The sequence below is a fragment of the Capra hircus genome, chromosome 12 (genome assembly GCF_001704415.2).
Source record: "Capra hircus breed San Clemente chromosome 12, ASM170441v1, whole genome shotgun sequence".
Classification (NCBI taxonomy): domain Eukaryota; kingdom Metazoa; phylum Chordata; class Mammalia; order Artiodactyla; family Bovidae; genus Capra; species Capra hircus.
The window spans coordinates 75,117,906-75,134,721 of record NC_030819.1 but is presented as its reverse complement, the minus strand read 5'-3'; the positions used below and the strand labels follow the sequence as shown (position 1 = coordinate 75,134,721).

Genomic DNA, 16,816 nt, shown 5'->3' with positions numbered 1-16,816 from the left:
CTATAATAATAAACAGAGTTGTACACACACTTTCAATATCCTATTTTCATTTCCTTTGTATATATACCAAAAAGTGGAATTGCTGGATCATATGGTAGCTCTATTTTAATTTTCTTTTTTGAGGACCCTCCATACTGTTTCCCATAGTCCAGAACCAATTTATATTCCCACCAACAGGGTACAAGGGCTCTCATTTCCCCACGTCCTTGCCAACACTTGTTGTATCTTCTCTTCTTGAAAATGGCCATTCTGACAGATGTGAAGTGATATCTTATTGTGGTTCTGATTTGCACTTCCCTGGTAATTAGCATCTTTTCTAGTATCTGTTGGCCGTTTATTTGCATGCCTTCTTTAGAAAATTATTGAGTCAGGTCCTCTGCTCAATTTTAAATCAGATGTGATTTGTTATTGAGTCGTACAAGTTCTTGATGTATTTCATGTATTAACCCTTTATCCAGTATATGGCTTGCAAACATTTTCTCCCACTCTGTAGATTGTCTTTTCATGTTGTTGTTTCTTTTGCTGCATAATTTGATTTTTTTTTCTTTTGCGCTTTTGGTTTCATTGTCAAGACCAATGTCAAGGAAATTGTTCCCAATGCTTTATTCTAGGAGTTTTACGGTATCAGGTCTTATGGTTAACTCTTTAATCCATTTAAAGTTAATTTTTGTGAGTGTTGTATGCACATTTCCTGATTTCAAACAAGTGAAAGGGCAAGGCGTTCAGTTCTATGTGACTCTTTGTGACCCCATGAACTGTAGCCTGCCAGGCTCCTCTGCCCATGGAATTCTCCAGAATACTGGAGTGGGTAGCTGTTCCCTTCTCCAGAGATCTTCCCAACCCAGGGTGTGAACCCAGATCTCCCGCATTGCAGGTGGGTTCATTACCATCTCAGCCAACGGGGAAGCCCGATTTCACACAATACTGGAGTAGGTTGTCATTTCCTTCTCCAGGGGATCTTTCTGACCCAAGGATTGAACCTGCATCTCCTGTGTCTCCTGCATTGGCGGGCAGATTCTTTACCACTGAGCCACCTGAGAACCCCTATGTAATAGAAAGCAATAGGAACTTACATGGTGGTGTAAGTCAATTATACCTCAAAAACAAACTCATAGAAAAAGAGATCAGATTTGTGGTTAACAGAGGCAGGGAGTAGGGGATGGGGAAATTGGATGAAGGCAGTTCAAAAGTATAAATTTCCAGTTATAAGGTAAATAAGTATTAAGGAGGTCATGTGTGTGTGTATGCTCAGTCGCTTCAATCGTATCCAATGCTTTGCAACCCAGCTGGACTGTAGCCCGCCAGGCTCTTCTGTCCATGGAATTTTCCAGGCAAGAATACTGGAGTGGGTTGCCACTTCCTACTCCAGGGGAGCTTCCCAACCTAGGGAATGAACCTGCATATCTTGCATCTCCTATATTGGCAGGTGGCTTCTTTACTGCTGAGCCACTTGAGAAATCAAACAGCACCAGTGACATTCTAACTGCCAAGTCAGATTACTGCAATGCGACATGGTCGACCATACCCTGACAGTGACACGGAGAAGATGTGTTACTGAGTTGATCACTGCTGCGGGAGACTGGGGCTGAGTCTAGCAGGGCGCCCTCTGAGGATCCACACAGAATGCATTTCCAAATTGTCCCTTTCTTAAAGTTGGGCTACTGAGGCATGTATCTACCGATATCCATCCTTCGCTGCAGGAGGACTACCCTGAAGGCATTAACTTCCCTTGAACTTTTGTGCTCTGGTTGCAGGAGCACTGTTCGGAGAATGAGCCTTCAGAGAAAGCCCTAAGGCAGAAAAACAGCATGTCCTATTACCACTGCCTGAGAGTGCACAGCCTAGTTACAGCAGGTCGGAAGTGCCCAAGGGACACCGCATCATCCCCTGGTGTCTACAAATCCTCCCTGACTTCTGTATTCTCAAACTCAGTTTATTCTTTTTCCTCTCTTTTGTAATAGTGGGAATGTTGTACAGATGAGTAAGAGGACTACACTGGTAAGTTCCCAGAGGAGGAAGGGATTGGAAGAGCTTAGGCATTTAGGCAGAGAAACCTAACTCTGGAGGCTTAAGTTCTGTTATTTCTAGGAATACTTGAACTGAGATAGGACTTAAGGGCAAGGATGTGACAAGCGTTTGTATGTGTGTGTGTTAAAGGCATTCAAGGATGCATTTGTTTGTGAAACAAATTATTTTTGTCATTATTCAGCATTCGGTTCGGTTCAGTCGTTCAGTTGTGTCCAACTGTTTGTGACCCCATGAACCGCAGCACGCCAGGCCTCCCTGTCCATCATCAACTCCCAGAGTCCAGCCAAACCCAAGTCCATTGAGTCGATGATGCCATCCAACCATCTCATCCTCTGTTGTCCCCTTCTCCTCCTACCTTCAATCGTTCCCAGCATCAGGGTCTTTTCCAATGAGTCAGCTCTTCATATGAGGTGGCCAAAGTACTGGAGTTTCAGCTTCACAATCAGTCCTTTCAATGAATATCCAGGACTGATCTCCTTTAGGATGGACTGGTTGGATCTTCTTGCAGTCCAAGGGACTCTCAAGAGTCTTCTCCAACACCACACTTCAAAAGCATCAATTCTTCGGCGCTCAGCTTTCTTCACAATCCAACTCTCACATCCATACATGACCACTGGAAAAACCATAGCCTTGACTAGATGGACCTTTGCTGGCAAAGTAATGTCTCTGCTTTTGAATATGCTATCTGGGTTGGATATAACTTGTCTTCCAAGGAGCAAGTATCTTTTCATTTCATGGGTGCAATCACCATCTGCAGTGATTTTGGAGCCCCCCAAAATAAAGTCTGACACTGTTTCCACTGTTTCCCCATCTATTTCCCATGAAGTGATGGGACCGGATGCCATGATCTTCGTTTTCTGAACGTTGAGCTTTAAGCCAACTTTTTTACTCTCCACTTTCACTTTCATCAAGAGGCTCTTTAGTTCCTCTCCACTTTCTGCCATAAGGATGGTGTCATCTGCATATCTGAGGTTATTGATATTTCTCCCAGCAATCTTGATTCCAGTTTGTGCTTCCTCCAGCCCAGCGTTTCTCCTGATGTACTCTGCATAGAAGTTAAATAAGCAGGGTGACAATATACAGCCTTGACGGACTCCTTTTCCTATTTGGAACCAGTCTGTTGTTCCATGTCCAGTTCTAACTGTTGCTTCCTGACCTGCATATAGGTTTCTCAAGAGGCAGGTCAGGTGGTCTGGTATTCCCATCTCTTTCAGAATTTTCCACAGTTTATTGTGATCCACACAGTCAAAGGCATTGGCATAGTGAATAAAGCAGGAATAGATGTTTTTCTGGAACTCTCTTGCTTTTTTGATGATTCAGCAGATATTGGCAATTGGATCTCTGGTTCCTCTGCCTTTTCTAAATATTCACCATTATTTGGAATTTAACTTTTTTTGGTTGTGAACTTACTATAAAAGGAGGGTTAGGGAGATTTGAAATGACCATCAGAGTAACAAAGCTTGAATGTTGCAAACTGTCTACACTTGAATCCAGGAAGTCTGGCACATCTATATGAAAATCTATTCATTTATTCATCTATTTAATAACAGAAACCCTGAGTTTTAGCTGGACATATACTATTCATCTAATGATATTTCTCAGGTAAACATGTGGCTGGATATGGTGATATGATGAAATTCTCCCCCGTGAAAAATGGCAAAAGTGGTGTAAAAGCGCTTTAAAAAGGAATTTCGTGTTCTCCATTTCCTCTCTTTGCCCATCCCTGCAGGCTGCAACATAGATGTAACCCTGGTGGGTGTGCTTTGTCCATGAGAATGAAGACAACTCACTTATTAGGAGCTGTGGGGACAGTGCTGAACGAACCCAGGCTCATGAAGAACCTCAGTGGGCCAGAACCACCCTGCCAACACTTCACAGCTCACTTCTGAGCTGAATGGAGAGAAGCCAGTCTCTGCCTTACATCTTAGGGTGTCTTTTGTATAGAGGTTTGGCCTGTACCCTCACATGACATGCAAGCCGGAAGCTTAGGAAATAGCCTGTAGTCCTTCCTGTCTCAGATTCCTTTCATATTTCCTTTCTCAGCTCCCTCACCTCTAAACATACAATTGCAGATCTAGCTCAGTCTCTCTTATGCCTGACCCTTCCTCATCAAGCCCACAATTGGGCTAGGAGACAGTAGTGAGCAGTCCTGAAGAGAGATCTTAGTTCCCTGCCCAGGAATTCAATCTGGGTTGGGTGTGTGTACTGTGCTCAGCAATCCCAAGGACTGTACCCCACCAGCTCCTCTATCCATGGAATTTTCCAGGCAATAATCCTGGAGTAGGTTGCCATTCTCTACTCCAGGGGATCTTCCCAACCCAGGGATCGAGCCCTTGTTTCTTGTGTCACCTGCATTAGCAGGCAGATTCTTCTACCACTGTGCCACCTGGGAAGCCTAGATGCAAATGAGGAATCCTAGCCATCAGATCACTAGAGGCTAGAAGCTAGAAGCAAAGTGGCCCTGGCTCTTTACCCCATTTGCAAATAAGAATGTTTCAAGGAGGCTAAAACTGTAATAGGTACAAAGTTTATTATTAGAGACAGCATAACATCTGGGAGAGTAGACAGAGAAATTATTTAAGACAGAAGCTAGGGAGAAATACACACCCAGAGAGAAAAGGTATGGGCATCCTCTCTAACGAGACGCACAGCAAGTCAGAAAGCAGGGAGAGATATACACCTGGAGAGGAACACAGGCATCCTGAGTGAGGAGGAACAGAGTTATTCAGAAACCAGGCAGAGACACATGCCCAGAGAGGAGTGCGGAGTCCTGAACGAAGACTGCAGCAGTCAGAAGGCAACTTCAATCACTTATATAAGACAGTTCTTCTGGGTCTTTGTTTACATTTGGCCAATTATCTCGTTTCTTTCTCCGCACCTCACTTGTCCTTGGACCCTACCCAAGATGCATGAGCAACTTTTTGCTAAGATGGCTAGTGGGTGCCTGTCCACACTTATGGGGGTGGGGCTCTCTCCCTTTTCAACCCCCAAGGAGCCTTTCTGCACCTGTGCAGGTAGAGAAGTTTTCCTTGATCTCAGGAGTGGGTACTTTATCTCTTTACTTTAGCAGTGCTCAGCTCTTGCCACTAGCTTTGTCCTTGGAGTGTCTAGGTGAGAACGAAGCTTGACTTTTACTCCACTTGACAAACACCGGCTGTCTGGCCCAGGAGCCCATCTGTCTCCTACCTCAGTCTCACCGTCTGGACTCCATCTGCCTTCCTTTAACTGGTCTTGCCCCCTCTGCCTTACACTGTCAATACCTCCAGGAGAGGATTCACGACCAAACAGATTCAACTGTCAAGTCTCTACTTAAAAATTCTCAATTTTTAATTCTCAACCCTCCAATGCAGGGGGTACAGGTTCAATCACTTGTTGGGGAGCTAAGACCCCACATGCCTTGAGGCCCAAAACCCAAAAATGTCAAACAGAAACAATATTGTGACAAATTCAATGAAGACTTTAAAAATGGTCCACATAAAAAAATCTTTAAAAACCCTCAAAACTATAGGGTCTCTGTTGAACAAACCACACACAGATCCCTAACTGAAGTATAAAGTGAGAGGAAAACATGGCCCCATGATACCTTCTTTGTAAAATAACGCCATACGGACACTGAGACTAGATCAGGCTGTGCCCTGAAGTGACAGTCACTGCTATTTGCTAATTTCCCCAGAATTAAGGGATAGTTTGCCACCTCTCCCCACCCCCAGGGTTGTTAAAGAAAACTCCTAAGAGTCCCTTGGACTACAAGGAGATCCAACCAGTCCATCCTAAAAGAAACCAGTCCTGAATACTGGAAGGACTAAATATTGGAATATTCATTGGAAGGACTGATGCTGAAGCTGAAACTCCAGTACTCTGGCCACCTGATTGGAAGAACTGACTCATCGGAAAAGACCCTGATGCTGGGAAAGATTGAAGGCAGGAGGAGAAGGGGATGACAGAGGATGAGATGGCTGGATGGCATCACTGACTCAAGGGACATGAGTTTGGGTAAACTCTGGGAGTAGGTGATGGACAGGGAGGCCTGGCGTGCTGCAGTACATGGGGTCACAAAGAGTCGGACGTGACTGAGCCACTGAACTGAACTGAACTGACACAATGTATTGTCTATCTGGTACTGGAAGACTTGGCAGCTTCTGTGAACACTATTATCTTGTTTTGCTTTGTTAAAATTGTTTGTTTGTATACATTTATCAATCTCTGTGGTTCTAAAACAGTTTATCAATAAATGCTCTTGGAATTGCTAGTTGGCCATATTTTATACAAACAATTTTGTTTCCTATACATTCCTGCTCTATCATATTTGCTATAATAAATATTCTTTTAATGTTATGATGAAAAGATGCTGACACTCTTAAGCACATATTGGAGAGATCAGATGAGACGACTGAGTAAAGTAAAACAGCCAAGAAGCAAGAGACAGATTTTACGATTTCAAAGATAAGTTAACTTTCAAGTTTAGGGGACTGACATAGAACTGTGAACTTTTTATATTTCCAGTTCATGAACATTAAAAAAAAAATCAATTAAATACTTTTAGTTCACAACTTACCCATTGTTTGGGCTTCCCTGGTGGCTCAGAGGTTCAAGTATCTGCTTGCAGTGCGGGAGACCTGGGTTCAATCCCTGGGTCAGTAAGATCCCCTGGAGAAGGAAATGGCAACCCACTCCAGTATTCTTGCCTGGAGAATCCCATGGACGGAGGAGCCTGGTGGGCAACAGTCCATGGGGTCGCAAAGGGTCGGACACAACTGAGCAACGTCACTTTACCCATTGTTTTATCTATTTTCCTCATTCAGCACAAAGTGGTGAAAATGACATCAGGCAAAATACTGGTTTCTAGTTTAATGAACGGTGAATAGCAAATTTATATTTTTAAATTGTATCTTAAATAAATTCCTTATGGGTAGATGCCCTTTCCAAGCACCTGTTTACCTGGTCATTATGAGATAAAGAACTTGTAATTTAGATACCTAATAAACAGCTGTGATATCAAGTCTGAAATACCTGCAACTTATAATTTACTTTGAACCCTAATATATATACAGTCTTCCTAGACAATAATCCCTGGACTTCCTTGGTGGCTCAGATGGTAAAGTGTCTGCCTACAATGAGGGAGACCCAGGTTTAATCCCTGGGTTGGGAAGATCCCCTGGAGAAGGAAATGGCAACCCACTGCAGTATTCTTGCCTGGAAAATCCCACAGACGGAGGAGCCTGGTAGGCTACAGTCCATGGGGTCTCAAAGAGATTTCATTTTCTTTCACTTTAGACAATAATAATATCACATGTCAAAGGTTTCATATACATTAGCTCATCTGACCCATTTCTTTAAGTCATTTACATTTAGTTACTTAACTAAATGTTCTCAGGCATAACATCATGAGGAAATTTGGAATTCACCAAGTGTCAATTTTGTCTTTGTTCTGATACTCAGATCCCTTTCAGGTGGAAAATGCACATGATTCTTTAAACTCTATTTTAATAATGCCCTTCCCCCCTCACAAACATTTGAGCAATACGTCTCTTGCAAAATGCTAATTCCTTTTTTGTAGAAGTATTCTTGGGACTGTTACAGTGTTCTTACCCTGGGTGTGCAAATGAACTGCAGAAATGTCTAACACCTTCAAAATTATGAAAACATAAACATGTACATTTTTCTAGGGAATAGGTCAAAAGATTTCATCAGATTATCAATAAAATCCAGGTATGAAACAGAGTAAAACAACAACAACAAACACACACACAAAACACTGCTCACCCAGAGGATATAGAAGGAAATTATAATTTAAATTTAATCCTAAACCCAAATTGTTTACTAAATTAGTTCCCCCCCTTTTTTTTGTCCTTTTGAAAATACCAATGCTAACTGTTTGAATATTTAAATTATTTGAAATAACATGGGTTCTCTGAGCTTTTCAGACTACAGGCAGATAGATACAAAAAATAAGATCATTCTTAAGTTTTACAAACAGTAATCCTGCAAATGACATTATATTAAGCATTTGCTAAAATCTGTGTCGATTAACTGTAAAACTGAGACAAAGGAGCTTTCCTGTGATGAAGGGATTTCAACACTGCTCTGGTAGTTGTGTCACACTATGTAAGCAAGGGTTTTGTATATTTAGCACAAACTAAATCAAGAGGTCAGAAGGCCTGGGGTTCTAGTGCCAGTTTTATTTGTAACTAACCATGTACAAATCACTTATCTATAAAAAAAAAAAAGGTTAACATCTATCCTTAATTCACAAACATATTATGAAACCAAAATCCTTTCTAAGAAAAGCTCTTGGTAAACCAATATTTTACTATTAATTAGCTTATACCTAACTCAAGAGGATGAGAATGACACATGAGAGAATGTCTCTTATCAATTGGTTGGACACCTTAATTCTGTAGATGGATAATGTGGTTGTGAACAGCTTGTTTCTATTTCGATCTTACAGAACAAAAAACTATCAACAAGAAGTTACTGGTGAAGAAAAGTTGGCCAAAAAATACAATTAAGATAGAGCTTTCCATGTTAAGAGCAATGCTTGTTGACATCCCTCTATGGAACAAAAACTAGAGCACTGTTTGCTGTTTGGAAGGAACATACGCTGCTAGAGTAAGAATCTTATTTCACTAAATAATGTTAGACAGGAACCTCCTGTAGATTCTTCCAGCGGTCCATTGAAATGGCCAAGAAAACATTATTTGTGTGTCTGGCTCTTTTAAACCATTTTCTCTCTCCCTCCCTTTTCTTAGTTTCAAAATTCTGTTCTCCAGAATATACTCCTCAGTACTCTGCCTGGGTGAAAAGAAATGTCAGCATTTGGTCACTAGAGAATAAATATAGAAGAGGAATTAGTATGTTATTGAACAACGACTGAAGATAAACTGAGTATAAAAAAATTTCTAGACCATAAGCATTTGTACATATACACTATTTATCATGTATATGTATTGTGACAACCGTATGTATTAACAGACCCTCAAAAAGTAAGCACCTATATGTTCCGGTATTTAACAGTATCAAATTTGTGCAACTTAAGTCTCTGTTTCTAGATCTTCCCTTATTATGGTGATATAAAATGAAAAAAACAAAAATCAGACTGGAGCATGGTTCACAGAGAAATATAGGAGAGATACAAATGAGTAAAATAACTAGGTACACCACTGCTTAGGAAAGTATTTTAGAGGAAACATACTCTCACTTTTGGCCCCAAATGTCATCATCCACTTAGGTTATTTGTCAACTTTTAATATAAAAATACCTTCAAGCTGATAATCATTTACAGTGACTTACAAAACTGACAGAAAATTTTAATGCTACATAAAACAATTTTATACACAGCTTAAAATTTTAAATTTCTCTTCTGGCACTTGATTTTAGAGTTGATAGACACAATAACTACTACTGATCTCAATAAAATACTGTTTTTAGCTTATACATATCTTCAAAGCCATATCACCTCACAAAAATCACTTCCTGCCAAAGAATTCTCTAAGACAAACACCAAAACTATACAGCCAAAATGTTGTAGGAAAGCATATAAACTTTTTAAGACAAGGCATGACCAATGGATTAAAACTTTACATTACCCAATCACACGTCCAGTGAAAAAAACAATTGTTCCTCTGATTCAGTGAAACATGTATCAGGTATAAATGAAGAAATACGGCAAGTTATCTATTGTTTTTGGTTTAGAAAGGTCTAAATAGTGTTACTACTAGAATAGATGCTTTTTAAAACAGAAAAATGGCCACATTTAGCAAGTACACACTTTATATTACAAAAATAAAAATTTTTTGTAAGACAGTGGAATCCTGATTTTTTTTTCTTACTTTTTGTGAGTGCTTAAGACCATTCTGTCCATTATCAAAATGAAATCACTCTTTGATAACCTTAATTATATGTCCAATTGTTTTTCTTTGCAGAAGAGAAGAAAACCAAACCAAATTTTAACAAACTATAAAGAATACTAAAAACTGACTATGTGAGAATTTGAGAAATCTACTACTTTCATTATTCAGAAGGAAGATAGAAATCTTCAAAACCCTGCCAACAATTTCTAGTCCAATTTTCTACACAAAAAATGAAAAAGCTAACTTTCCCCCCACAACACTAAACAGAATTTTAAAATGAACAGAAGGCTAAATCAGATAATCAAAATATAAACCGTGTAATTAATGAAAACAATGCACTAGTGCAACAAATTCTTGAACACAGAAAAAAACCAGCAAGCATTCTAATCAATTACATGGTTCATTTTTTTTTGGGGGGGGGCATATTTTAATCTCAACTTTCAGCACAGTAAATTATATAGCTGATTTCATGGACTGTTTACATTTTATAACATTACATTAGCAATTCAAACATTACCCTTTCTAAACCAAATATGCAATCCTAATCAAAGTTTTCTTTTTTCCCCAGAAAAAGGAAAGGACATCTTTTTAAGATATATTCATAGCAATAGAAACATCTTAGTATTTCAAAATATTTACAAAGAACCCTGCTGATCCTGTGCATTTCGCTGAGGGGCTACCTGTACCCAGACTTCATCATCAGAAAAAGAACTTGAACTTCCTGACTCAGAGTCCAGTTCACTGAACCCATCTAAGTCCCATTCAGTACTAGACTCACTCCGTGCATCATCTTCCTCAGTGATGAAACTCTGACCAGGTTCAAGGCAGGAAGGATAAACACGAGCACAGAGGCAAATAAAGCCAGAGTCAAACTGCAGAAGACCTAACATGGTCCCTATATTAATCCACTGGTCTTCCCTTGTATCATATTCATACACAGTTACCCGGTTTTTTTTCCACTGAGGGGTTGTAGAAGTGATGAGGAGCAACTTTTGGCCATGATTGACAATCTGGTAGTTGTGGGTCTCCGAGTCCAGGGGAATATTGCTAATACGCCTCCATTCTCCCCTGGCTGGGTTATACACCTTCATGACTGGGATGTCACAGATGCAGTAGATCTCATCATTGAAGACACAGGCTTCCTGAAAGTCACTCCGTTTAAGAGAAGCACAGTTCAGCCACATATTATGGCTAGGATCATAGCAGAGCATGCGCTTACTGTTCACAGCATAAAGATAGTTCTGAACCACTATGAGTTCAAAGGAATAGAAGGAATGTGGTACAGGAGCCACTAAGGCCCACTGGTTCCTCTGAACACTGTAGCACTCCACTTCCTTTAACTTCACTCCAGTAATGGGGTCACGCCCACCCAGGATGTAGATGTAGCCATTGAGGTATGCCACGTCCATGCCCTCCCGGCAGAGCAGGCGGTCAGCAAGCTGCTGCCAACTATTCTGGGCTGGTTTATACACCCAGAGATCCTTCCTGGGCTGGGCAGCTAGATAGATGTCATGGTCTGGAGAGACACAGACAGCTGAAGAGGTGACAGTCTTAGTGTGAGCCAAGCTGGTCAAAGGTGATGGCATTGTGTGAATGTCCCCCGAGTATGGGTCATAGCACAGAAAGGGATCTCTGGGATGGCCAAAGAAGATCACCATCTCCTTGGCACACATACCCAGCCTCTGGGGTGGATTTTCTGCTATGGACACAACAGAGCTACTGCTGCTGCTCTCTGGCTTGGGCACCAGAGATTTGCACAACATGTCACCATATCGCATCTGCAGGGCCCCTTCAACAAGGTCCAGACAGTACTTCTTTACCATGGGCTTGGTCAGCAGCTCTTCCACGTAGCCCCGATCTTCATCAGAGAAGTGGGTCCAGCGGACACACTTGAAGACTTCTGCAGCGCTGGGACCCCGCTCCTTGGGAGCCGCCTCCAACCACTGCACCGCCACGTGACACACGGTCCGCTCACTCTCGATGTCTAGACTGTCCAGGCGCAGGACAGCTAGCAGCTGGGCCAGGGTCAGATCTGCCAGGGACTCTTCCCGAATCGAACCCATGCGGCTGAGCTGCTTGAAGTTGTGGGCTATAAAGGACTGGGCCTGTGATCGCAGCTTGTGATGGTCGAAGGCGTCGGCGAACTTGAGGATGGCCGTGCAGTTGGCCAGGTCAAGGCGGCGGGCTAGGAAGGAGGCACAGGCTTCCCGCACGTACTCCAGCTGCAGCATGTCGGAGGCCGCGTAAAGGCGCTGCACGTTGGCCTCACTTAATGACACGCGACCGGTGTAGCAGTAATCGACCAGCACCTCGAAGGACTCGGCGTCCACGTCGTGCATGGTCACGTTCGTCTGATGGCTCTCGTACATGCCGCCGGTGAACATGCTCTTGAAGTAGGGACACGCGGCCGCCAGCACGTTACGGTTGCAGGAAAAAAGGCGGCCCGTGCCGGGCCCGCTGCCGGGGGTGACCACCTCGATGGTCACATCGCAGAGCAGCCGCGCGTCGTAGAAGGACTTGAGCTGGGCCAGCAGGGCTGCAGAATGGCCCGTGTCCTTCAGCTCCTCCGGGCCCGTGAAAAAAGCCGAAACTGAGGGCTTGGAAATCCTCTTGGGACGCCTCCCGCCGCGGGGACTGGCGAGGCGGCGAGAGCGCGGAGCTTCTTCCCGGGACTGCATGGTGAAGAGGGCGGCGGGGAGAGAAGGACGAGAACCGGGCTCTGGCGCCTCCTCGCTCTCTTTTCGCTGACGCCGAGACCGCTGTGTCCCTGAAAAGACTGCCGCGCTGATTTAAGTCAGCCCCGCTCCGCGGTGCCGCCTCCCTTTATCGCGTAGACAGTGCCTGACTCACCCGGTTCCACTTCCACGCCCTTTCTCCGCCTCAGCTCGCCCTCACAGGACCTACAAACTGGAACCAAGCGGTCCGCCACCGCCGCGCTGGCAATACCGGTAGGTGCCTAGGAGAACTACAGCTCCCAGGTTGCCCTTCGCGCCTCGAGGCATGCCGGGACCCCGCGGACTCTTCGGCTTAGGCTGCCTCACAGGAGCCGCTGTGCCTGTTGGGATCAGTAGTTCCAGTAATATCGCGAGGCTTCTGGGGGTCTACTGCTTTAACTAACAGAATCAGCAAGCGTTTATTCCAGATTTGATGATTTAGAGCTGTGGGTTTGAAGTCTAGAGTGGAAGTACCGTTTTAATATTCATCAGTTGTGTAAATTTTCTGTCAGAACTTTTCCCTGTCTGGAAATTGGGGATAATAGTATAGGATTCTGGGAGAATGGAATGATCTAAATTTAATAGGAGATAGGATGCTTCAATAAATACTTGTTGATTAGATCAATAATGGTTTACACTGTGACTAAAATACAAATATTGGGTAACTGTTGGCTTTTCATTTAGAATTTATAAAAAATGAGGCATCCACTTATTCGAAACCATGAGCAATTTCTACAAAGAAAACTTTGTGTTTACTGTTGCTTCTTGTAAGGCTCGGAGAACCGCTCTCTGAAAGGAACATTCAGGGACAGCCTCTAGTGGACTGACAAAGTTGATTATCCATTTACGCAGTTTTATAATTCTCAGGGAATAGAGCATAAGGCAGACTTGCACGTAGCCATTCCAGATAAACATTAAAGCATTCAAGCATAAAATACAATTCCCACCACCTAAGACATAACATGACTTTGGCAAAACACTAAAGGGAGTCTTATCGTGAAACAACAGTCCTTGCTCCCAGGAAACAGGTGGTCATAAGGAAGCCTTTGAATGCTTTAAGGCCGGGCGTACTGACCCTTCGTCATCCGTTTCCAGCCTCAGGCACTCGATGCATGCTCATAACCCTCCGTTATGCTCGTTCCAGCTCCCAACCTTCGTCATAAGTGGAGCAAATACATTTTCCGTGTCTGCTCAAAGCCTTCCAGCTCCTCCTTATCTCCTCCCTTTTTCCTTAAGAGCAAGGATTGCTGCAGCCACAGTTACTCCTGTTTTTTGGGCGGAGGTGACTCGGGCACATAACTTTCGGAATCCTACAAGAACAATAACAAACAATAAACAGATCAGCGCATAAGTAGCCATCGTATGGGGTACCCAATTTTTTGGATTTAGAAAGGAGGTACTAGTGGATAGTGCATTATAGAAGTCAGTGTTCTATAACACAGGGGGAATGCTGCTGAAGGTAGATGTGATTTGTTGCTTCAATTTTTCTATATCTAGACTAATGTTTGATTTTGAACCTAAAAGATGTAACTTTATTTGTTCCCAAGGATATTCAGTGGCATTGTAGGGCATATTGGTCAAACAGAAAGTAGTGAAATTCCAGTGACACCGCAATTCAATTGTACCTGTCAAGCATGCAGATCATCCCCCGCATACATAAGGGCGGCTTGTAAGTCATCTAAGCGTGTTTGAATTTGCTGATCTATCTGAGCTTGCCGGGCCCAGAGATCATGAGAGTCCTTTTTTCCAGGCAAATCATGATTCTGAATAGAATTGTACAATGCCATTCCAGAAACTGTACCAACGGTTACAACTGAAATAATACCCACTATAGCAGCTATGATCCAGCCCAGAAAGCGTTTGCTTCTTTTTAGGGATTCTCTCAGAACAAAAGACAACAACGTGGAACCTGACCAGGGTTCAGAGATCTGGACTGGAACCCACAAGTCAGTCCTTTGCCGGACTGAAAAAACACTGTCTTTAGTAACATTAATTGGCACACTATGATTTAAACAAGTATACAAACGACATTCAGTACAGGACAGAATTGAGCCATTACTCCTAAATTGTCCAATAGCAAAAAGATAGGGCACATTTACACAAGCACGAACATAACCAGTATAATTATACTCAATAGTATAATTTTGTGGGATGGAAACATGTGCATAAGCATATGAGACACTAAACCGGGACAAGCAAGGAGGAATTTTCCAAAGATGCCAGTGTTCAGGCCCTAGGACAGGACTGATTATCTGGGGTCTGGGAAGTGAAAGACCTCCATTGTACCAGTTCAAAAGTTCATCACGTCGGTGCCAGAGTCCTGTTTGTGTTCTGTTAAAATGTGATGCTGAAACATTATACCATTGGCATGTGTTATTATTTTCTTGAGATTCTGAGCAATTCACAGAGTCCATGAGGCCCCCAGTCTACAAAAGTCATGTTGGCATGAACAGAGACTTTTCCAAACCTTCCTCTACAGTTGGACCAGTCCATTCCCGGCACAGACGATTTTTTCTTCCAAAATACGTTGTCACAAGGAGGCTCAGAAAGCCTAAATAGATAGTGAGTGAAGTTGGCTATTTGTCCACGGTAGGCAGTCTCTGTCCAGTTGAGAACAAAGGTCATGGTAGCAAACATTCCAAGACGGAAAGAGCCATTTGAGAAAGAGTAAGCCCACCATTGTGGATACAGACGGAAACACAAAGGGAGGGCACCAAAACAGATGGGGAGCACTGGATGTATGTGTTAAATTAACTGTTTTTCCTTCTTCTTTTACTCGTGGTCCTAGATCTGACCAGTGGGCAGGAAAATGTAAGCTATCATTTGTGAAAACCACAGGAGATGATTCTGTCCAATCCACCACTTGTAAGAGAGGTGGGTTGGAGATATAAGCCCAATAGGTGTAATTACCACTTACCCCAGAAGCGCAGGTTAAAATGGCCATCATAGCCAGCAACAGTTTTTCCGGTGTTACCTCACTGTTGGTCATCAATAGAGTATCCTCAGCTCATCTTGACAGATTTTTCATTTGCGCCCAGGTCGGAAAAGGCGCATTATGCCGGGGACGTTTCATTTTCTTGCTGTCGTTCAATGTCATCTGTTGCAGTTTCTGTTTTATTGCTGTTACCGGTCGGGGGGTGTGGAGCAAGGCCTGTCCGTCTTCTGACTTTTCTGAGTGGGACCCACTGTTCCGTTCCATCATCTAAAATGACAAGACAATATCCCTTGCCTAGGAACTTAAGTGTTCCTGGCCGCCATTGATCAAGGCATTTAACCCAAATGGCAGTTTGTTCAGGCATACGCGAGGGTGAATCAGAAAAATGTCGCTCTGCTCATGTTTCCTCACTGTGTAGAGGCAAATTAAAATAATTGATTGTTAGAAGGGCTATAGGCAAGATGGCTTTAGGTCCACAGGGGTCCCTTAGCTTATTCCCCCTGTTTTGTTTATGAAGAACGAGCTTGAGTGTATGGTGGGCCCGTTCAATGATGGCTTGGCCTTGAGGGTCGTACGGGATGCCAGTAAGATGGCAAATACCCCATTGATGCATGAAATCAGGAAAAGCATTGGCTGTAAAAGCAGGACCATTGTCCGTTTTAATGGAGGCAGGGATCCCCATCACTGAAAAACACTGCAGAAGAGCTGTGATGGCAGCTTTAGCGGTCTCAGTGGTGGAAGGAACTGCCCAGATGAAGCCAGAAAATGTATCTATGACTACAAATAACAATTTAAAAGGGGGCAGTTTGTAATGTGTACAATCAGCTTGCCATAATTCATTTGCTTGTAAGCCTCTAGGATTAGTCCCTTGGGGACTAGTGGGTAAATGAAAGGGGGCACATGTAGCACAGTCCTGAACAATTTTTCTAGCCATTTGTAACGGTAGCTTATACTGAACATGTAATCTATTAGCGTTGGTATGGAAGAGCTGATGTTCCTGTTCGGGGGAAGAAAATATAGGGGCAATGAGGCGATCTGCCAAATCATTGCCTTGATTGAGGGGTCCTGGTAAATGGGAATGAGCATGAATGTGAGTAATGAAGAAGGGATGGAGTCTAGCTCTTATTTCTTGCTGAATTAATAAGAACAAATGTATAAGATCACTTTCATTGGATATAAAATGAGCCGTTACAAAGGATGGAAAAAGATGTGCTACATAGCGAGAATCAGTTAAAACATTTAATGGGGTTTTTATTAGAGTAAGTAAACAATATAAAGCAAATAATTCT

The 16,816-nt window shown here is 42.8% G+C and overlaps 1 protein-coding gene across 1 annotated transcript; it reads right to left on the bottom strand.

Annotated features, from left to right (window-relative positions):
• KBTBD7 (kelch repeat and BTB domain containing 7) lies at window positions 8,170-12,885 on the bottom strand. Its single transcript, XM_005687411.3, has one exon. It carries the CDS (start codon window positions 12,554-12,556, stop codon window positions 10,514-10,516), a length of 2,043 nt encoding a protein of 680 aa, XP_005687468.2. The 5' UTR covers window positions 12,557-12,885; the 3' UTR covers window positions 8,170-10,513.